The sequence below is a fragment of the Ammodytes marinus genome (genome assembly GCF_949987685.1).
Source record: "Ammodytes marinus genome assembly, chromosome: 6".
NCBI classification, from domain to species: domain Eukaryota; kingdom Metazoa; phylum Chordata; class Actinopteri; order Uranoscopiformes; family Ammodytidae; genus Ammodytes; species Ammodytes marinus.
The window spans coordinates 16,833,213-16,856,671 of record NC_137235.1 but is presented as its reverse complement, the minus strand read 5'-3'; the positions used below and the strand labels follow the sequence as shown (position 1 = coordinate 16,856,671).

Sequence of the window (23,459 nt, the reverse complement as noted above, 5' to 3'; positions counted from 1 at the left end):
ATTAATCGCACTTCTATAGTGCCCTTTGACCTGTAGTTTGCGGACACGGCCCGCACGGGATTAAAGAGTAAAGAAAGAAGCATATAGAGGGCTCTATGGACATTTTATGGGAAGCTTCGGCAAATAAGCATGAAGGTAGGAAGTTATCTTATGTTATTCTCCGCAGTGTCTGTGCATTATTGATTAAGTGGGTGCAACAATGTAGGTTCAAAACTCTCAGTATCTCTCAATCTTCCGTCTCACTTTTGTTTGCTAGCTGCCTCGTCTCCCGCATAAACGGACCTCCCCCCGTCACTCTTTCTAGCATATGCAGCCTGCCTTTTTTCCTCTTTTGTGTGTGCGTGTGTGCGTGTGTGTGTCTGTCAATATTTTTGGCTATGAGTAAATGGTAAATGGTAAATGGACTTGACTTATATTGCGCCTTCTAGCCGATTTTCTCAGCCCCAAAGCGCTTTACATATCTTACCACATCCACCCATTCATACACACACCGATGGCAGTAGCTGCCATGCAAGGCGCTCTCTGAACCATCGGGAGCAATTTGGGGTTCAGTGTCTTGCTCAGGGACACTTCGACATGTGGCGGGGAGACGGGGGATCGAACCTCCGACCCTGTACTCCAGAGGACGATGGTGAATACATCGGCATAGGCTATGCGCACCTGTGGCAGTGCAGCGCTGTCTGTTGTGGGTGATAGACAGTCTTCATTTAGCCTGCTTGTTTTTTTGTGGTATTAAGTAGAAAATTCGGCGAAGTTCCTAATTTTATTTAATGTAGAAACCTGGCTGATGGGAGGAGACAGAAGTTACGAGAGAGAGAGAAACAAACTGTAGGCTATACAGCTGTTTATAAACAGGCATAAAAGTGTCATGTAAGTATGCGATTAATTTAGATTAATTAATCACAGAGCCTGTAATTAATTAGATTAATTTTTTTAATTGCTTGACAGCCCTAATATATTATAATATATATATTATAATATATATATATATATATATATATATATATATATATATATATATATATATATATATATATATATATATATATATATATATATATATATATATATATATATATATATATATATATATACAGGGCCGCTGCTAAGCTTTTGGGTGCCCTAAGCTGAAATTGTCAGTGATGCCCCCCCCCCCCCCCCTCAAAAAAAAAAAAACACCAAGAAGCTCGCGTCCGTAGGGCTTGAGCGAAATTTTTTTGCCCTTGCAAGATCTCTGCGACTGCTTTTTGGCACATTTCCTGTAGTGATGAGTTTTTGCGAACAGCATTTACTAACAGAAAGAACAGCTTAACTTGTGAAAAAAGAAAAAAGTTGCCTAGTATCCTACTAACTGCCTTTGCAAAGGAATTGAGTGATAGGATCATAGACAGATTATGAGATAATGGGCCCCTCGGCACACACTCTTAAAGGGCCCCCCACTTGTCCCTATCCAGTCAGGTACACTGAATTTTCTACACGGATACATACAATTAATGGCAAAAACATATTAAGGTTTCCCACAGGATTTTGCGGTATTGTTGGAGGGACCCTGTACCTTGTTGGGTGGTCCGGGGGTATGCCCCCCCAGAATTTTTTTTACCTTTTTAAAGTAAAATGCATCAATCTGGTGCACTTTGAGAGGATATTTTAGAGGCTAGAGAGATATCAAATCCTGAGATGCAGAAGGAACATTATTTTTCAGATTTTTCTTAAACAGCACTCTTTACTCTGCAACTGTAAAAACAGTAGATTGGTCTGCAGACCCATGTTCTATGATGGAGGGGCCCATTTCAACAGATAAAGGGTGGATATGAACAATTTAGAATTCACACATATACAGCTTATTTGTGTATGTGTGAGGGGGGCTTCAACCCCCTTAGACAGAGCTACTAATGCTGTTGTTTTTAACTTGCTTTTGTATTTCTCCCCTACTAGTTGAGGGGCCCATGATGATGATTTCTATCTTGTTACATTTTAATGAGTACTTATATTTAGGCTATTCCTTTTTGGACCCTGTTATTGACATCAGTGTCTGAGCTCTTTGACTAAGGAACATGAAAAGTTACTATCAGTATCTCTGGCTGAGGGCCCCCCTGAGCCCTTGGGCCCCTTGGCCTGTGCCCGGTGTGCCTGTGCAGTAATCCACCCCTGGATAGGTTACACAATTAAGAAAAAACAACGATGGGCCTGTTCATAACTAATTTATATATTTTTTGTAATGTAATGATTATCATGAACTTTTTAAAAGAAAACTATTTTGGGGGGCCCCCGGACCATCTCTTTTTCCTTTTTAATAAAAAAAATAAATAAAAAATTATATAGCCTATATATTTTTTTTTTGGGGTGCCCCCCCAGGAACTTGGTGCCCTACGCAGTCTGCGTACTCTGCGTATAGGGAGCGGCGGCCCTGTATATATATTTATATATATATACACCGTGTTCCAAATTATTATGCAAATTGGATTGAAGTGTCATAAACATTTAATGTTTTGTTTTTCAATTAAACTCATGTATAATATTGTGTCTCAGGACGCCTTGGATCATTGAAATCAATCTCATCCATAATTAGTTTGCCATGTGAGCCCAACCAAAGGAAATCTACTTAAGAAGGACGTTCCACATTATTAAGCAGGCCACATGTTTCAAGCAATATGGGAAAGAAAAAGGATCTGCTGCCGAAAAGCGTCAAATAGTGCAATACCTTGGACAAGGTATGAAAACAATAGATATTTCAAAGAAACTGAAGCGTGACCATCGTACTGTGATGAGTTTTGTGGCTGATTCAGAGCACAGACGGGTTCGTGCAGATAAAGGCATAATGAGGAAGATTTCTGGCAGACAAATTCATTGGATTAGGAGAGCAGCTGCTAAAATGCCATTACAAAGCAGCAGACAGGTATTTGAAGCCGCTGGTGTCCCGCGAACCTCAGAGTAGGATCCTCCAGAGGTTTGCAGCTGTGCATAAACCTATTATTCGGCCACCCCTAAACAATGCTCACAAGCAGAAACGGTTGCAGTGGGCTCAGAAATACATGAAGACTAATTTTCAAACAGTCTTGTTTACTGATGAGTGCTGTGCAGCCCTGGATGGTCCAGATGGATGGAGTAGTGGATCTTTGGTGAACGGCCACCATGTCCCAACATGGCTGCGACGGCAGACAGGAGGTGGCGGAGTCATGTTTTGGGCCGGAATCATGGGGAGAGAGCTGGTAGGCCCCTTCAGGGTCCCTGACGGTGTGAAAATGACCTCAGCAAAGTATGTTGAGTTTCTTGACTGACCACTTTCTTCCGTGGTACAAAAAGAAGAACCGTGCCTTCCGTAGTAAAATCATCTTCATGAATGACAATGCACCATCTCATGCAGCAAAGAATACCTCTGTGTCATTGGCTGCTATGGGCATAAAAGGAGAGAACCTCATGGTATGGCCCCAATCTTCCCCTGACCTCAACCCTATTGAGAACCTTTGGAGCATCCTCGAGCAAAAGATCTATGAGGCTGTTCAAAACAGCAGCTATGGGAGGCTATTCTGACATCCTGCAAAGATATTCAAGCAGAAACTCTCCAAAAACTCACAAGTTCAATGGATGCAAGAATTGTGAAGGTGATATCAAAGAAGGGGTCCTATATTGACATGTAACTTGGCCTGTTAAGATGTTTTTGATTGAAATAGCTTTTGATTTCACTAAATATGACCTCCTAATGCTGCAAATTCAACAAATTACCATTTTTATTTCTTTACAACCTATAAAATGTTTTGAAACTCTGTTGTTCATAATAATTTGGAACGGTGCATTTTGAGTTTTTTATTTTTGAAAAAAATACTGTTATCATTGGGAGGTTTGTTCAACAAAATTTGAATCATACTCTAACCTTTGATGACTTGAAAATTATACTGACTGTCATTTGCATGGACTATTTAGGAAAATCTGAGTAAAATATCATTTGCGTAATAATTTGGAACGCACTGTGTATATATATGGAATTTTCTGCATAATAAATGTATTAGAACTTGTTATCCGTTACCAGAATGGTCTGACAATATTGCCTCATCATTCCAACAATATCTTTCTGTCGACCTACCTAAATGTAGAGGGGGATACTACTACAGTATTTGCAATATATGTAACTGATAAGTATATCATCATTGAGGACAATAAATACTTGGGCTTTGAATATATTGTACAGAACTGTGTAATGCTGTTAGCTCATTTATCATTTCAATTTAAACTATATTTAATAATAAACTATGTCCATGGCTGTAAACATTTATTAAGAAAAATAATTGTGTGAATTTACAGAACGTTATTTTGAGCTTTCAGGCTGAATTTTATTGTTTAATTGCCCCGTACTGTTTCTTAATCAGATGTACTCTTGAATCAACCTGGATCTTTGATCAATCCTCTATTCGGTCGCTCTTATCTCGTCTCATCTAAGGGATGTTCACATGGTAGTCTGATATTATAGTTTAAAGTGCTCATTCTGGCAGCTCTTCTGGTATCTATTACAGCCCGTTATCTTTGAGATAAGAAAATGTAAAACAAATTTAAACGTATGGAGCATATTAGAGGGGTAAAGCACTTTTCTTTTAGTTGTGATGAATAGGAAACGTTCGCAGAATTTAAATATCATTGAAAAGAACAAGGGAAGGAAAGTAGAAATTACCTCGCTACTGTCAATGTCATTATTATGTATGTCCTTTCCTAATTAGGTTTACACATAGTTGAGTTGTTGCAAGACTGATTTACAGCCCCTGAGCAAGATTCTATTACCTTAACAGCTACATTTATTTACCATGGAACATTACCAGTGTTGGGAACGTTACTTTGAAAAAGTAATTAGTTATAGTTACTCACTACTTGTTCCAAAAAGTAACTGAGTTAGTAACTGAATTACTTTACAATAGAAGTAATTAGTTACCAGGGAAAGTAACTATTTGCGTTAGCCTAGTGTAAAAAAAAAAAAAAAAAAAAATTGTCAATTTGGATTTTTCTGAGCAGTTTTCACAAGTCAGTTGAAATGAGTAGAACAGACAGGTAGGCCTACTTGTAGGCTACATAACCTTCAATATTTATTGCACATCAACAGACAGCAAGAGGTTTAGGCCTATCCTGCACTTCAAGTAGGCCTATTTTGTTCTCAACAAAAGTAGTAGAGGAAACTGCTGGATGTACCGTGCTGATCTGCTAATATCACTGGATTCACTTCAGGGGTGTCGGCTAAAACAGCCAAAAACGTCAGACTATGAAGCATGAGACGATGAGAGGAGGAGAGGATTTATCCTGTTTATTTCCTTCTTTAACATGCACAGCAGCATACAGATCCCAGGAAAAGAACAATAGCAATATTCGGCTCGTGATGACACGCTAAACAGCTGATGCAACCGGCGAATCGCGGCCGTTTAATAACGTGCATAAATTACAATTTATAGAGATCGGGAAACTCCATGCACTTACTCACAAGGGCGATGCAAACAAACTCAGGGAGAGCACGTTTCAACCGTGGATTGATAGGTGGTTAGTGCGGCAACGTGCAAGCTCACACAACAGAGAGAGAAAGAAAAAGAAACTTCACTTAACAGGCGCTCCGGCTGACTGACGTGACGGCGCTAACTGACAGTTATAATGTCATCCACACTGAATAAAACACACCGGTCTCCTCACTAGCAGTTTGTGTAGTATGGAGCCAGGGGTGCGTTCGGATTACACAGTTTATTCAATCAATTCATAGTAACGCACCGCATTTAACGTTCAGTAACGATAACGGTGTTGTAACGACGGAAAAAGTAATTAGTTAGATTACCCCGTTACTGAAAAAAGAACGGCGTTACCTAACGCCGTTATTTTAAACGGCGTTATTCCCAACACTGAACATTACAGTGTGACCTAATGGCACTAAAGGAGACAGTCTTATGCTTAAATAGTCATGATCCCATTGACGCAGTAGGACACAGGGTTACTTAAAGGGATTAGACAGGAGCCCAGGCAGGTTATAAATGGGTGTTAAGGAAGGGACAAGGATCAGGAAAGCATTCTGACAGAACATAACAGATCCAGCCTTGCAACATATTGGTCAGGGCAGATCAATCTAGACGCCTCCTGCTAAAGGCTGCAGCAGACCCAACACCTAACCAGGCTGGACCATACCCATGGAGCCCATGGCCCAGACAGTGAGCACCAATACAGCCTACGACAGAGAAACCTTCGTCAGGAAAGTCCTGAGAGCAGCCCCCAGAGGAGCGTCGTCTCTTTTTGTGGGGACCTCGATTGTGATCCTGTCCTCGTTTGCGGTCTCCACTTTAGCTATGAACTGTGGGAAGAAGTTCCAAGAGTCGAGACACAAACCCAACACGAACTAGCAGGGACGGACAGATGGATATGCCTTTTTAGTTGACCTTTGCTAAACTTAACAAATCAATTGAGAATTTTTTATTCAAATTCTTTCTGTGACGATATCATGGACACCCCTTTGTAACCAGCCACCTTTAACATTCCAATGGCAAAATTTGATGTGTGCCAAGTCATGCAGGAAGCTTTCTGAGTGCGTTAAGTCTGGAGAAAAGACCTGGAGAGTCAGAAGAGGATGACACACTCTTGGGATGCGAGACAGATCAACAACAGGAGAAAACTGCTGGTATTTCTGAGAAGACAATCATTTGGCAACAAGATCGATCTACGCAACGCTTGACCTGTTTTGTTGGGTTGATACACAGCTTCCACCGTGGTATTTAAAGAGGGGAACAGTATGCAGTAATACCATCAAACCTTATTCTCCTTATTACCTCACACTTGAAGGGAGGAGTCTCAACGTGTGAAATAGAAAACTCAAGATAATAGAAATCCAATTCAATTGTAAAGAATGTCTGATGAAGGTCTTGTTAACAGTCTGTGGGAGTTTTTTCTATAACTTTGTATATAAGAAGAATAAATAAAGAAACCTTAAAATTAGAATAAAAAAAACGTATTCATAATAGAAACAACCCCTGGGTATTGAACCTCAATTAATTAATTTTGCGCTAAATGTGTATGCTGTCAGGTACGAATAGCTGGCTTATCGATTTCTACACTGATTTTAATAATTATTTTAAATTATTATATTTGTTTAGTATTTGACAACTTTGTTGCATTTTCAAAAAGGTTTTGTAAAAAAACATGTTTGCATTCCTTGTTTTGATATATGCGCCATAAATCGTACGATACACAGGACAACACATTATGCCATGCCCTTTAAAACAGTACTGTATCCTAAAACACAGTGATACAAATGACAGGACCTGTATTTCAGTGTATGCGGAACAAGCTGAGGCCTGTTTCAGGTAGCTGGTTTTGAGGCAACCCAGAGTTTGTTTGCTCTGAGTTGGTGGAAACTCTGGGTTTTCCGTTTCAGGTAGCAGGTTCAGCGCAACCGAGAGTCTGTTACTGAGGCAATATACGCCATGGGTCTAACCTGCTCAGGAGGTGGTTAGACCTACCCTGAGTTTGTTTTCACTTTACGCTGCAGCTCCGACTGAAGGAAGAGTGCCACTGTCACACGCGTCCCTGTACAGTTTAAAGCCAAATCACTCCATAGAAATCTCCATCGGGATGTTTTTATCATTTCCTGATGATTTTACGTTTGACCGATCATTTATCTGATCAGTAGCCTTGTTCTCAGCCCTCGGTCCGTTCATATAGGCGGCCACCTTACACATCGTGACATGCTCTACATTCAGATTAATAAACCTATTTGTATTGTATGCTTTTTAACGTCTGTGCCACTGAACAGATTTATGTCAGGTGGATTCATGTAACGCTGCGGCTGCACGCGATAGTTACTGTTCACTTGTGCGATCCTAAAGTCACAGACGAGCCTCGTTAAATAGCCTAATATAAATATAAAAATTATATAATAATTTAAACTGATCACTTGAGGAAAATGGATCTGGTAATAAATCAATCAGGCTCTTCAATGGAAACTGTCACCTAATGTGTCTCGACGTTAATGTCTTTCACTCCCCATTTAAAAGAAGCGACAGTCTGTTTACTGCACAGTGGGCTATAGCTTCCCAACATATTATACAGCGAATATAAAACACTGTCAGAAATGCTGTGCCGCGCCAGGTTTATTACTTTACTGCTGATATGCGTAACTTTTTAAAATAGACTATGGCTTCTCATACGGAAGCGAAATGATTGCTCTGTTTTTTTCTGAATTGCCGAGGAGATTAGATCAGAGTTATGTGACAATATCCCCGTTAATTCTTCTCTATAGGCTACCATAAACTCATTCGTTAATATTTCTAACTCTAGTGGGAGTAGTGGAGAAGTTTTTTTTTTTTTTTTTTTTTGAGAAGTGGAGAAGTGGGAGGATCACGCATTTGTTTCTTCTGTCCATGGTGTGAATCATGTTATCAGCGATCCATTGACGATGGCTTTTATGCACACGCTCCACCCAGAGTGAACACGCTCAGAGTTGATTGACCCAACGCTGATCCACTGTTCTGAAACCGAAAACCCAGAGTTACTCATCAACCCTGCGCTCTGAGTTGACCAACTCAGAGCGCAGGATTAAACTCAGAGTATGTAAAACCAGCTACCTGAAACAGGCCTCTGCACTCTTCAGAACATGGTTCATATGAAACACTGATGATGCTTTTTCAAACCTCTGGTGTATTTTATTATTTTGCCACCAGAGGGCAGTATTGGCATTACAGATTACAACTGCCCAACAATGCCTGTTTTCTTATTTCACAAGTATGGTAGAGAGTTTCAAAACAAAAGGATGTTAGTAGGAAAAATGTTTTAGTTTTGATCATTATGTTTATGTATAAAAAAAATAAAAAATAACATACAAATAAAGACGGATCCTCATTTTAAGTCCACATTGGTGATACAATTGTCCTTTATGCAATGTCTCCTTAACATCCATCCACATCTGTGCCCAAGATGTTTGGGCTGTTTATATTTCCATCATGTGTGTGTGCATGTCTTCTACTGTGTTGTCTTCAGAGTGTGTCAGGGCTCTTCAGCCTTCGCTCAGTGAAAAAGCGGTGTGTCTGGTGGGTCAGGGTTTGGTCGTTACCTCCAGTTGATGAACTGAAGTAGGACAACATGGACTTGTTCTTCTGCCGCTGTGCTGCCTTCTCCCCGTCCTCTTCATCATCATCCCTGAGAACAGATTAAACAAAGACAGACAGATTTTTACAATGTGCTTAGAATCCATCTCTTAAAAGTCAAATGATTTACACAAAATATTGAGTGTGACCTAGCTTTGTGGTTTTCACACAACACATGCAAGTATTCTTACAAGCTCACAAAGGAACACTTTTCAAATTGGTTACTTGACTTCTATTTACTTGGGAAAAAAAGCTTGAAGCTTTTTTTAAACTCTTAAAACAAATAAAATTGTAATTTTCTAAGAGCAGAATCTCCAAAAAGCTCTCAATCATGTTTTGTTTTGTTAGATTTCATTTATCTTTTTATTTTTCTTCCTATAATAACGTCTATTAAAATACATTAAAGGACTTTGCCTAACATCAAGTTTAAAGGAACTTTACCAGTGGACAGTTGCACCCTTGCTGTCCATCAGGGTTTGGGCAGTGCTCCAGCTAAATCGAACAAATTGAGGGTAACCGAACACTGGGTCCAAGTACTTCAGCATCCACGCTTTAGTCTTTGGGTCTGAAAACGAAGGGGAAAACAAACCCTCAGTATTAGTTTATCAACATGCATTTATAACTATAATTTTTAGATAATGTTACAAGGCAAGGGACACAGTTAAAACATTATTTATAGGGCTGTCAAGCGATTAAAAAAATTAATCTAATTAATTACAGGCTCTGTGATTAATTAATCTAAATTAATCGCATACTTATATGACACTTTTATACCTGTTTGTAAACAGCTGTATAGCCTGCTACAGTTTGTTTCTCTGTCTCTCTCTCTCTCGCGCGCGCTCGCTCTCCGTCTCTCGTAACTTCTGTCTCCTCCCCTCAGCCAGCTTTATACATGAACTAGCGCCGAATTTTCTCAAAAAAACAAGCAGACAAAATTACGACTTTCCATCTCCCACAACAGACAGCGCTGCACTGCCACCATTTCGTAGCCTACTCATAGGCAAAAATATTGAGAGACACACACACACACACACACACACACACACACACACACACACACACGGGCGGGTGCTAGACAGCTAGCAAACAAAATTGGAGGAAGATTGAGAGATATGGCCTACTCACTGTTTTGAACCTAGCCTACATTGTTGCACCCACTAAATAAATAATGCACGGACACTGCGGAGAATTAAGTAAGATGTCTTCCTACCTTCATGCATCCCATAAACCGTCCATAGAGCCCTCGAGTCGGCCCCTTTCCCTTGCTTCTCTCTTTACCTTTCTCCCTTTAACCCACGCGCCCGGCCCGGCGAGCTACAGCTGCAGCTCCGCACCACTTTTGCACCGGGTCAAAAGGCATTATAGAAGTGCGATTAATCTGCGTTAATTTTTTTAATCGTGTCAATTTTTCTGTGATTAATTAATCGAAATTAACGTTAATTTGACAGCCCTAATTATTTATTATCATTGAATAGATTTGTCTAACTTTAATACACAAAAAGTGATATACCTCACCTCTAGTGAGTGGCCGGGCCTTTGGTAGATTTTTCAGTATTTGGCTCTCAGTAAAAGAAAGTTTGGACACCCCTGACAAATGTCTATTCCTTTCATCTGTACAATAAAATGTACATCAACTGACTGCATACACAGGTGATGCTGATTCTATTCAATGGATTTTAAAGTATTTCTCAAACATGGATTATCATTATAGTCGCTGTAGATTGTGTGTGTTACCATTTGGGTATCCTGAGCCGTAGTTTGTATCCACCTCTCCCAGGTCTTCAGCAAAGGTCCAGGTCTTTACAACACGATCCCTGGCCACCTGCAAATAGAATCAGAAAAACTATTTACTGACTTTGAACTAAGCGTGGACACAAGATTTTCCGGTTGCTGCAAATGTTAACTCTATAATCCTTAATGAAGGGCACTTAAAGACATCCATGCAAGCAGACATAACAGCGGTGAAGTTGACTAAATATTTTCATGAGACGTCTGTAGTCAGCTGACTAAAGAAATGTTCTTCACAAGACACATGTAGTAATTAATTTACAACAGAGCAATGACTGCATTCAACAATGAGACTATTCTGACACATCAGCTTATTTGCTTTAAGGCAAAGACAAGTTGCATCGCTTGCATCACTATACCATAAAATCGACTTATCTTACTACTATAATAGGAGGCCTGTCGGGCAGAGTTACTCCAAATCCCAGACACTTACTCAAAGCAAGCGAGATGTGCGAGGGGTGGGGGAGGCGCGAGGGAGGTGCGCGAGGTGTGCGATGGGTGGGGTGGGTGTCGGAGTTTTACCTGCAGAAGAAGCTACCAGCAAGATAACATCCCAGCTGCCGCACCAACAAGCTACCGCCGCACTAACAAGCTACCGAGACACAACACTTTGCCAACCTGCTACTGCCGCCACAGCAGAAAAAGAGGAAGATAACATCCCAGCCGCCGCACTATCTCAGGTAAGAGATTCTGCTAAACTTTTTCTTTCTTTGGGCGCACTCACACTAGGGCCGTTTGCCTGTTCCCCCCACTGGCCTGTGCTCACACTGCTCGTGGCCTGGGCACGATTGCACCTTGCCTACGTCACCGTGCGCGTTTAGGATTTGGAGCGTAGTCTACTTGTAGGCTATACGACTGTTTGTGAATATTTTCATCCGGCCAAATTTGCATCATATATTCCACTTCCACATTAGAGCAACGGGAATCCTTAAGCTATTGTTTTTTTTTAAATGTAGCCTTGACGTAATAGGTCGCGGTGGACAGTCTCATATTTGTGCAGCACGCTGTTTATTATTAATATAACGGCCCGTCATCAGACCATACGTACTGGATGGTTTTATACACACACACATCGCTCCATCAAATCCAAGTCAGAACTTTTTGTATGGGCAGAGATCGTTTTTTTAAGTGTCTTTATAAAGTTTCATGTTAAACCTTAGTGTAGGCTATTGTTTCCTTATCACCGGGCCGCGGTGTGTTGTTTTGGGTGCGTCTCCACCGCCATGCGTAAAGTTATAACAGCTGACGGGAGGAAAAAGAAAAAAATCATCTGACGAACGTGAGTAAACACGAAAACCTTTTTGCTTTGCTTTCTGCGCTCACCTATTTAGCTCTCTCCCTCTTTTATTAGCCCACACCTAGGCCTACACACACGTTAATTCTCACACATTTTATGTAGCTACAAGTCCAAGTGGTGGGCAATTCTGGTGCCGACTAGTAAGGCAGCGGACGTTAACGGACTATGCATCCTTAATAAATTCACGTCAGGAACGCCGCCTGTGTGCTTGCTTGTGCGCATGTCATCTCATTAGCATCTGTACTTTGGCCACGGCACACCTCTCCCAGGTGTGCCGTGGCCAAGGGGCTGTTCCTTGCTGGAATACAGCTGGCGTGGTCACACTAGCCAAACGTTCTAGACTTTAGTATGCAAATGAGCTTTGGCACGGGGCCGCGGCCCTAGCGTGAGTGGCCCCTTTTAATGACTACTACTTTTAGCGCCGCTCATATTTATATTATCCAGTAGTCGCGCTATATGCCCCCTCCCCATTTTAAATGACTCTCCTCCTTCAGCATCGCATATGACTCTCCACACTCCTGGCATAGACCTACTGCTGTCTGCTTCTCAGCGGAGCCCTGTGTATTTGAAGATGTTTTAGGTGTGATTCAACCGTAGTAGGCTGATATAAGCTGTGGAGGAATACTCTCAAAACATACTACTGTACTACATGGTGTGAATTATAGTTATCAGGGGAAAAACAAATATGCAATAGGCATAAGTGTCATACATAATATAAGTGGAAAGTTATTTTTTACTCCATGGGTTATTGTCATGACTAGAAGAAAGAAAAGCGGGCTATTGTCATGACTCTAGAAGAAGGAAAAGCAGGCTTAACCCCATATAACTGACTGAGACAACTTTTACACTTGCTATGAACAGTTCTTTGTGACCTTAATAAACTCTACTGATTCATATGAACAGTTGTGCTTAATTATTTTAACCACAAAATTCAAAAGTGTTCAACATGAATCACAGCCCAAACAAACTACTTCTGTGGGGGACATCATTTGCTACTCCCCCCTCTGCATGTTTATGTTTTATAACTGGCTTAGTAGTAAGAGGACTGATAAAACAATGTGGATGCATCCAGCTCTATTTGGTTTTAATGGGTTAGCACTCCGAACAGGTCCTAGCATGTTCAACATTGATTTCTGCCGATGCACGGACAACATGCACAATACAATAACATTCCATTGGACTGTATTTTGTCTAAAAAGTCAGAAGTTAACAACCCACACTTGCTCATTTCTGTTCCCAGCCACTCAGCGTTTCAGCCGCCATGCTCTGCTGCCCCGCCACAAACATGGTAAGTATTATTTTAGATTATTATATTATGTTATAGTATGTATGATATTATTACATTTTTCCATCCCCCTCCTATGACAAAGACATTTAACCAGTTCAGCTACCATTATAATGGTAGCTGAACTGAACTCAAACATTGCATTTGTCAAAAAACATCTGCCATAATTCCTTCCCCACTCCTGTAATAGAAAGACTTATGGCTTGTGGTCACTTACCTTCGCACAGATACTTGCTGCACTGACGATGGGGAAGAGGGAGTCAGCCTTTGGCCTCACAGTCACCTCAATACCTGGGAACAGCTTTGAGAGTTTATCCTCATACTTGTCTGCTGGGCCGACTGTGTCCACAAACACCTGCAGTCGACCAGAGAGTTATTTGTGAGGGTCTCCCACTTACTTACATCAAGTGTGTCCTTTTTTGTTAATATGACTTGTTTACATACCTCTTTGAGCTGTACTCCACTGTCCAAGGCATACTGTACCAGACCAATCGCTGAATCATGTGAAAGGGCATTCAGGTTGTATTTTGTCCTAATAAAAGCAGATATGTTATTAGGGTGCACATTTGAAGCAGGCTTTGTGGACAGAGAAAGGTGTTGTCTCATCGTACATTATACTGTACGTGTCTAATACCTCTGTAACATGCTGGTAGAGATGGTGTTCGGTGAGAGAATCTGCAGAGCCCAGCCGACATAACTTTTGGCTTCGTCCAGTTTCTCGAAAAGATTCTCTCTTTCTGCTTCTGTGAGTGTCTTTGAATCTGATAAGGTAGCAGCACAATGCATACATTTGCTACAAAATGTAAAAGGACGCAGTAAAAAATAATGTAAAAGTTATGCAATGCTCATTATCTTGCAGAGGGCTTTATAACTACTTTAAAAATATAAAAGTAAGGATGACTTCGATTATTATACTATCTATGGTAGAGACTTATGCCAGCAGGATTTACCTGCCACCTTTGAGTCCTTCAGAGCCTCCTTTTTGGAAATTGGACAGAAACATATTCCATACACCATGGGCCCTGAAATAATACAAAACATTTACTATAATGTTTTTAAACCAAATGCCAAGCTATGAAAGAAGGACTAAAACAAACGTAGATCAAATCATGACCTATGATAATTGTGGATGACTGTCTTCTTTAAACTAAGGTATTCTTTAAAAAGAAATAACCCCCAGCATACCCAGCACAGGTCCCCTGCCTGCCTCGTCAATGCCCAGACAGCAGTCCTCAGTCCGGCAGACATCAGGGATCTGAGAGGACAGTCTGCAGCTGACCGAGTTGTTTGTCTCAAAGGGGCTGAGGTCCATTGCAGCGGGCTGAGGGCAACAGAAACGAGTTCAATATTTACATCTTGTTACGCCGAAGTCAACAACTCTATCTTTAACCCTGAAACAAGATGACTTAATGGCGTTACTCCTGACAACCTGCCATGTCAGTTACACAGAGATGTGAGCTCGCGCGCTGTTATGTTGTAGAAGAACTCGTTAGCTGAGTAAGATGTTGACACGATTCAAACTACTAAAACTGAAAGTATCTTTTACTAGAATAGGCTTATTTTTTTAAGAAGTTTTAAACATGAACGAAATATAATATTATTGGTCTAAATACATCTCATTCTTACCTATTTAAACGGTTAAGTCTTCACAGCCTGTGTGGTGTATTCACGATGTTTATGTGTTGCAGATTTGGCGCCCCTAGCATGACGTCACATGCGTCACATGCGTCCCCTTCTTTTTCTTCTTCTTCTTTTTCTTCCTATTTTATATTAAGTCGCATTACCGCCACCTGTTGGTCTAGGTCGTGAGTCTGGTCTGGAAATGTACAGCTCACCTGAATCCTGCTGTTATTTTATTATTTTCATATCCATGTCTCATGAAGAACTCTCCTTCTCTCCGTAAGTAAACGTATAGGCTAATTATTATCACTATATGTAGGCCTAAGTAAAAGTCGTTGTTAGTATCTAATTCTAGTTAGGCTAAAATATTCAAAGACAAAGTATGCTACTGAACAAAATTGACCCTTTGAAAGGGTGACTCCCTTCATGTAAACTGCACAAGTTAATGTTGCGACTGGTCATCATGAATTACATTTTACCTATTTTATATCAATTTGATTGATAAGATGATAGATGTAACACTGGTTACACTTTTGATAACAAAGATAATACAATGCTTTGTGTGTAAAATCCTAATCTGCAAGGCAAGTAGCCTAACAAATAATAATAATAAATATTGTGGGAAAAAACATAGAAAAGTAGTAGTGGTAAAGTAGGATAAAGTGTAGGCTTAATAGTATGCCTAATTAATCTGCCCTTGGGAATCCAAACAGGTGGATTTGATGAAAACACTGTATCTATACTTTTTTGCGTTGCTTTTATTTATCATACATCTATATATACATGTTAAAGGTGACATAAGACTAGAGTGACATGGGTAGATCAACACATTTGGGGGCCTTAGGGCAAAGAAAAAAACTAAATTGGTTAGCAGGTAGAGTGGTCATCCACTGATTGCAAGGTTTGGCAGTTTGATATCTGCATCCTGCCACATGTAGGAGTATCCCTGGGCGAGACCCACAAATTGCTCCCAATGGTTAGCGTGGTTGCTTCTCCCATCAAATGTGTGAGGTGAAACAGAGGCAAACAATGTAAACGCGTTTACAAAAACTATTATGTAAATGCAGTCTAAAAACAACAATGCTACTTGCTTACAGATAAGCTGCTGTTGTGGGGTTTTTTTTTTTTTTTTGCATGTTTGTTAACTTCTAATGTTGAAATGTCTCCACATTCCAAACTAGCCTGGCACTGGGTAGATCCAATAGTTTAAAACTTCAACAGACAGCTGCCTTCAAGTGAGGTAACGTTTGTCAATTGAGCAATTAGACCTTCTGTACAAATTAAATGAAGTGCGATGGTCTGGTAGGACCAGGCTTATTCCAAACCATAGTTCCGCCATAAATTCCAAGATGTCCATATGGTTCATTCACAATGTAATTGTTTTTTTGATATTTTCCTACATTACTGTTTTATGCAGCTCAAGTTCATTTCTGGTTAATAGCCCAACGGCTTTGCCTCAAGCTGAAACCACAGCAGTAATTGATATTTCCTAATTAACTTTTTATTTATTTAATTCCTGCTCCATCATTTTTCTTCTCTCCTTGCTCACAAAGTGTCTCCATCAGTATTTGTTTGCATATAGCCCAATTGGTTTAATTAGTCCAAGTGCTCTGAGTGCCATCACATTTAAGATTTTCTTTGTATAAACCAATTGTAGCTTGTTTATTTTAGGTTGTTTCAGCTTTCCCCCAGGTTTTTGGCTGATCTGTGATCACCACGTCCATCATCATCTTAGTTTTGTGTCTCTCCCACACTAACTAACCTCACACTAACGAACTGCCAGTACAGAGAGTTTGACATTTTGATCTTGAATGCCCACTGAATGGGTTTTGATCAGCAGCTGAATGTGGAGGCAGGGAGCGAGCCTCAGGTGGAGAGGAGAAGGCAGAGTGAAAGGAAAGCCATGTACAAAAGTCCAAGTGTACACCGGTTACTGAGCTGAAATTGGCCTTGCCTCTGGCTCTTTACACCCACCCCTTCTCTCTCTTTCTGTCCCTCTCACTTACTGAATGGCTCTCTTTGTCTTTCTCAGTAACACGCAGTCCCCAGCCGATTAAATGTGGGGAATTAGTAGTCAATTTTAGCCTGCCACACACACAAACACTCTAAACAGCTTAGGGTTGTGGGGCGCTGACAGTGTTGTTATTACAGTTCACACGTCAGCAGCATGTTTTTAATTTATTTTTTGTTTCAGCTGCCCAGTGTTTTATCTCTCAACCATTGCTGCTGCAAAATAAATCTCTTACACAGAATTTATTTTTATTTTTTTATTTTTTTATAAATAAATTGATTTAATAGATGACAACAATAATATTTCAACATTGCTTTTCTTGTATGGAAGCACAATACTCAAGTGAATGTATAGCAAACACTTTACAAAACTATCCAGAATTATACAAAAATGGAAGAAGCAAAGGTGTGACACAATGCATTATTACCAACATCAAAAAAAGAACTACATGGTAAGAGGGTCAGTATAAAATGATAAAGTATGCATCACTTAATAAAGGTGAAGCCTATGTGGTAATGACCATTGTTCACATTGCTGAAGAGGAAGAGGGCTATTTGGGCACAATGCAGGAAAAACTGTAAAGACAAAAACATGCTTTTGGCCTACATGCAGTGCAGAACAGTCGTACATGTGATTCTAATCCTTAAGTAGGACCCAAAGCTGGCCAATTATCTGAAGAGATTTGGTTGAGACTTTGTACTTATAGATTTTAACTCAGGTACTGGATAAATCAGACATTAATCAGTAACATGTTAGGCACTTTAAAAGTTAAAAAAAGAAGGCTAAAACGGAAGTTTGCTCTTCAGAAATATTGAATACCTTAAGCAGGCAACCAGAGTCATATTTCCTCCTTTGCTATTAGCACAAAATGAAAAGAGTTGAGGTAAGTGTCCAAGACTCAGCGATAAGTTGAAATACATCTTTTAGAGCTCTCTTTCCCTCTGTTTTTCCTATTTTTCCCCTTAAATGTTTAAATTTGCAAGTTCAGTAAAGTAAATGTAAAGAAAGGACAGAGATACAGAGGGTGCTATCTACAAAGAAAAAGGGAAAAAACGGGTAACAAATATAATTTTTCTGGCCACCAAAAAAAAAACAGGGAATATCTTGTTGAAATTAAACATGCTTTTCCCAAAGCAAGTGGTGCAGATTTATTAGTGAAATATCAAATCAGTCACAATAAAGTTACACCCTAGGATATCGACAACGACAATAAACTGACTACTCATAAAATAACACAATAACATCAAAAACAACTGCTTTAGTTTGGTTAATGAAATCTGATTATGTCAGTCGAGACCCATCGTTTCTGGGTCAATTCAGAGTCACTCATCTCCGAAAACATCTGTTTACTCTCAGTTTCACACTCATCTGCCTCTTGTATACACACACTTGCTGTACAACTCCAACATATACATTTATGATGGCACACGTTTGTTAAGGTCTATTTCATTTTTGATTGGCTGTTGACCCATGATCCACACATTACATTGTGTGACTTTGTGGCTGGTTCGTAACTTTGTAAGACCCCGTGGATGCGTCCTGCATTACATTGGCTAAAAAAGTAAAAACCTCTAATATAACATCAATATGGCACACACACACACACACACACACACACACACCCACCCACACACACACACACATACAGATATACACAAGCACACGCTCACTTATTTTCAAACCAACAGACACACAGATTCACTCACAAACTTCCCATATTTCCCTCTGCTCAGCTGGTCTCCCTCAAGGTCTTGTGAGTGTGGTGTAAACAGGCTGCTCCCAGTGTGTGGGGCTGTGAGAGGGGGCCACGCTGGAGGGGTCTCCTATGGTAGTGTACAGAGGCCTCTGTGTAGGGCCCATGTAGGAGAAGGCTGAGTACAACCCTGGGGCCTGGCTGGAGTGGGCATAGTACGCCCCAGGGGCCTGGTGCTCTCCGTACTCAAACTGAGCCCTGGAGGCCAGCGAGGGGAAAGCAGAGCCGTAGTGGGGGAGACTGAGCGGGGTGTAGGTGACGTGGGTGCCTGAGGAGGGAGAGGACGAGGCCTCTGCGTAGTGGCTCCCGGACACTGATTCACTCTTGATCTGGGCCTTGGAGGGGTCAGAGGAAGACGGAGAGGCCTGAGGCTGCTGCTGTTTGGAGAGCCAAGCGGAGTGCCCGCTAGCAGCGGCCAGGGCGTAGGCGTAAGACGAGGCCGAGGATCCAGTCGCAGGGCCCCCGGAGGCACTCTGCGGGTGGCCGTTTGGAGGAAGGTACTGGTCAAACTCGTTGACGTCAAACGGCTCGATGTTAGACATCACCTCATGGCTGATCTCGCCGATGTCCATGGTGCCAAAGTCGATGTGGGGTTTAGCACTAGAGGATGACGGACCACCGGACGCCCCCTCAGCTCCCACACCGAGGGCTCCCCTGGACCCCCCTGATCCTCCGGCCGCTCCTGCAGCCCCCTCCCTCTTGGCATCTGACAGTTTCCCAGACTGGAGCTCTGTCTTTGGGGTGGTGGGGGGTGTGGGCGGGCTGTGACCCTGACCTATAGGAAAGATGAGAAGGAGCAACATGGTCAGGTGAAGTCTGTCATCAGTTTTTGTCTCTCTTTAGTGTTTGATTATCAAAAGTTAGCTAAGTTGTTCTTTATGTTCCCCCTTTTTCCACCACACATCTCTTGAATTGTCAAATTAAAAATATGAATGATTATGTTTAGACTAGGAACCTGTGAGCAGCCTACCAGCAGGATGGTGGTGGTGATGGTGGTGGTGATGCAAGTCGCCCAGGGGAGACCCAGCCACGCCGTTGTGCTCCAGATGCAGGGTCTTGTAGTGTGACTGGGAGTGGCTGGCCTCCCCTTCCCCTTGGCCATCTGCCTCAGAAGTCGCTAGTTTGCCGTTCTTGCGTCTCCGGGGCTGGTACTTGTACTCCGGGTAGTCCTTCTTGTGCTGTTTTCGCAGCCTCTCCGCCTCCTCGATGAATGGCCTCTTGTCGTTCTCGTTCAGCAGCCTGGGGGGAGAAAAACGAAGAGCGATTTTTTAAATTACTTATATGCCTTAACGAGTTAACGTGAACGTTTTTTCTTAGAAAATGTCGGAAAATTTGAAATTTAGTAACATTCAAACACCGTGCGTAAAGGATAAATACATGAAAAAGTAGAGTAAAACTCGCCATCATAAAATTTGTTTTAGAACACATTATACAATGTTAAAATGGACACACAAAGTAGAATTCTGTTTCTAAATGTTTTCCTTGTTTACAATCACCAATTTGAACTTATAAATTGCCCACTTTAACATTTGGGTTCAGCCTCTACATCCCCACTTATCCTTTACGCACACACCGGAAATGGGCCACTGTATGGCCACACTGTTCTTTTGTGGGACAACGACGCCATACAAACCTCCACAGTTTGCCCAGGGTCTTGCTGAGCTCGGCGTTGTGCAGGTGGGGGTACTGGTCGGCCAGTTTCCTCCTCGCCGCTTGCGCCCACACCATGAAGGCGTTCATGGGTCTCTTTACGTGGGGCTTCGCTTTGTTTCCGTTGTTTACGCGCACCGGCATGGGCACAAGTGTCCAGTCATAGCCATCCAGCACCTGACTGACCGCCTCCCTGATGCCGATCGGGAAGCGATCTTCCTCTTCCTCTGATTTGGCTTCGGATCTGCTTCCATCCTCCCCGCTGACATCTACACAGAGGCCGGTCAGCTGCTGCTGCGGCCCGGTCAGAGGTGAGTCCTGGCCGGGTGGCGCTCCACTATGAGTCGGTGACAGTGAGTGACCGTCGTCTGACCCTCCGGGACTCAGTTCCGCCTCAGACAGGCTGTGCTCCTCGCCGGACATTTTTTTTTATACTTTCAAACTATTAAAACAACTCTCAGATGCAAAATCTGTTTCAGAGACAGTCCAAGCTATTGAGTTGAAATAAATTGTTTATAATTGAATAAGGTGTGTGGAGCCTGCGACGATCCCAGTTATTGCTGACTCTTCTCAGGCAAAGCCATTCTGCTGGGTAAAAGTGTCCAAATCCTCTCCAGCGCTGATTGGAAATCAGCTCAGCAAAAGCACTTACACCTACAGATCATATAATAGAAGCAATTTGATTAGCATAATAATGCCAATGAAGGGGGAAATTATGAAAAAATAATTTTAATGTGAAACAAACATCCCCCACTTTACTTCAAGCTAAACGGGTTCAGAGATTTTGCGGACTAAATATGACTATATTACGAACAACACTGTATATTTAGCCAATAATAAAAACTGAATACTGAAAACAAAAATACTGTTGGCGGACACAATCGCATCCACAAAAATAATATTCCCCAGACTTTTTTTTTCGAAGACAAATTACGCGTAAACTATATAAATAAATAATAACGAGAATCAAACCATTACTACTATAGACATATTAACGTTTATCTTTTAAAATCAGTTTTATAAAATTACATAACTTACCAGTATAGATATCCAGTGGTTCAACATGGGAGTGTGTGTGGCTGACTGTAGAGCCGATGAATGGCTGCTCTGTGTGGCAACACCGGAGCTTAAAGAGCGCCTTGTGAGAAGGACTGGGAGAAAAAAAAGTGATTGAAAGTGGAAAACATTCCCAGAGAGGCAGCATTCCAGCACACAGCCTTCCCCGCCCCCTGTCACCACGTCGCGCTACCATTGGCCCTCTAATTATCCCGCTGCTCTCTGATTGGACGGACACGACGCACAGTTAATGCCCGTCTGTCCATCACTGCAACATTTCCAACAGAGAAGAGGTGAGATTTTACATCGGAGAAGCTTAAATGACTCTACAGTGCGCCCATTTAGAGGCAGGAGAAGGCCAGCTTTGTTGGATGTGTTGACATGTTATATCAAACAAATAAACAATCATGAAGAGAGTTATTGCCTCCTGTGGTCACGTTTCTCAAAAAATAAAAAGGAAAGAAAATCACTGATTCTCTGATTTACCTTGATTCAGATTAATACAGGAAATACATTTTACAATTTTGAGTTCCAATCTGTATAATAAAATGTAAAAAAAAGTTTTAAAAGTTAAGTGAATGAATAGCTACTTGATGTGTAGGCTAGGCCTATATAGGCCTGTATAGGCCTAGTCTTAGCCTATGAATCAGCGATAATAAATCCATCAATAAAAAAAAAATCCCTGGAAGATTTATGATCTTTAAAAAAGAAATTAAATAAAAGTATAAATTCTCTCATTACCCAGTTAAGTCCCATCTGTAAGCGTCATGAATCAAATCATCAGTTAACGCAACTATACTAATTTATATAAAAAAATGTGCGCACAGAAAATGTTGTCCACTTTTTGGCGAATACCGGCCTATAATATAATCATCGCAAAGATGCACTCACAGCAACAATGAAGTGTGAAATGCTAAAAGCCTTCTTAACGCTCGTGTAATGACATTTAAAGAGATTGTTGTTCAATGGCTATCTATAGACTCTCAAACCTAACAAGACCCACCTTTTTCATTAACGGTATATATGTGGTGGGACAGCTGGTCTTTAAAAGTAGGCTACAGTATTTGTAATATTTTGACGAATTCTATTCGGTTAAAAATGTGTTCTCGAATTCAATTATTTTGCTTGGCATCTACACCTGAACACATGCCGACAAATCTCACTTCTGACTTCAGGCCACACCCACGGCGATGATGTCACACAGATAAAAAAGAAAACAGAAAAAAGACCAGTGACAGTGACAACAATTTAGTTTATTGATGTCATTCAATTAAATGGAAAACAATAATATGGTTCAATGTCCCACCTTCCCTGAACCAACCCTTGGTGGTAAGTCATTACAGGAGTTTAAATCATCATCTGAAAGAGCTGCTCAACTTTGACTTTAAGAAGTTTTTCCACCATGGCTATGCGATAATATTACTCGAGCTGATGTCTGAATAAAAACTGCTAGAATTGGCTAATGCATGAAGGCTTAAAGTGATTAAAGGAATAAGACGATAAACTGCTAGGCGTAAATTGGCTCATTCAGACCGACTCATCTTTGAGAATCAAACACAAGTCGCCTTTATTGAAGAAATTAAATGAGCAATCAATCAACGGCTTTTTAACCCTCTTTCTGCGCGCAAAGCATGACAGAAGCAAGTGAAGAAGTCACTTGTTTTGCAGTCGTTTACAGTATGCTATATTCCTGTAATATTTAGGCCATGATCCCCGTTAAAATACGGGCTGATGCACCCGGACACACAGACACAGACAGACAGACACACACAGGCACACACACACACACACACACACACACACACACACACACACACACACACACACACACACACACACACACACACACACACACACACACACACACACACACACACACACACACACACACACACACACACACACAC

At 41.2% G+C, this 23,459-nt stretch overlaps 2 protein-coding genes across 2 annotated transcripts; both read right to left on the bottom strand.

The window, feature by feature from the left end:
* Positions 1–8,415: 8,415 nt before the first annotated feature.
* rnaseh2a (ribonuclease H2, subunit A) lies at positions 8,416–15,155 on the bottom strand. The gene is made up of 9 exons (XM_080030247.1): positions 15,089–15,155; positions 14,648–14,783; positions 14,413–14,484; positions 14,097–14,223; positions 13,907–13,994; positions 13,680–13,817; positions 10,827–10,914; positions 9,534–9,657; positions 8,416–9,144 (listed from the first exon to the last, which is right to left on the bottom strand). The coding sequence occupies exons 2-9, from the start codon at positions 14,772–14,774 to the stop codon at positions 8,982–8,984; spliced, it is 927 nt and encodes a 308-aa protein (XP_079886373.1). The 5' UTR covers positions 14,775–14,783; positions 15,089–15,155; the 3' UTR covers positions 8,416–8,981.
* Positions 15,156–17,421: 2,266 nt separating this feature from the next.
* On the bottom strand, positions 17,422–21,632 carry LOC307252447 (transcription factor Sox-10-like). Its single transcript, XM_080030116.1, has 4 exons — positions 21,535–21,632; positions 20,480–21,150; positions 19,817–20,085; positions 17,422–19,621 (listed from the first exon to the last, which is right to left on the bottom strand). The coding sequence occupies exons 2-4, from the start codon at positions 20,917–20,919 to the stop codon at positions 18,837–18,839; spliced, it is 1,494 nt and encodes a 497-aa protein (XP_079886242.1). The 5' UTR covers positions 20,920–21,150; positions 21,535–21,632; the 3' UTR covers positions 17,422–18,836.
* Positions 21,633–23,459: the final 1,827 nt, after the last annotated feature.

Coding starts and splice junctions, on each gene's coding strand:
- rnaseh2a (XM_080030247.1), bottom strand. CDS start 14,774: ATGGACCTCAGCCCCTTTGAGACAAACAACTCGGTCAGCTGCAGACTG. Junction 14,224..14,412: donor GAAGGACTCAAAGGTGGCAG/GTAAATCCTGCT, acceptor CTACCTTATCAG/ATTCAAAGACACTCACAGAA. Junction 13,818..13,906: donor GTGGAGTACAGCTCAAAGAG/GTATGTAAACAA, acceptor GGTCGACTGCAG/GTGTTTGTGGACACAGTCGG.
- LOC307252447 (XM_080030116.1), bottom strand. CDS start 20,919: ATGTCCGGCGAGGAGCACAGCCTGTCTGAGGCGGAACTGAGTCCCGGA. Junction 20,086..20,479: donor ACCCTGGGCAAACTGTGGAG/GTTTGTATGGCG, acceptor TTCTCCCCCCAG/GCTGCTGAACGAGAACGACA. Junction 19,622..19,816: donor TCACCACCACCATCCTGCTG/GTAGGCTGCTCA, acceptor TCTTTCCTATAG/GTCAGGGTCACAGCCCGCCC.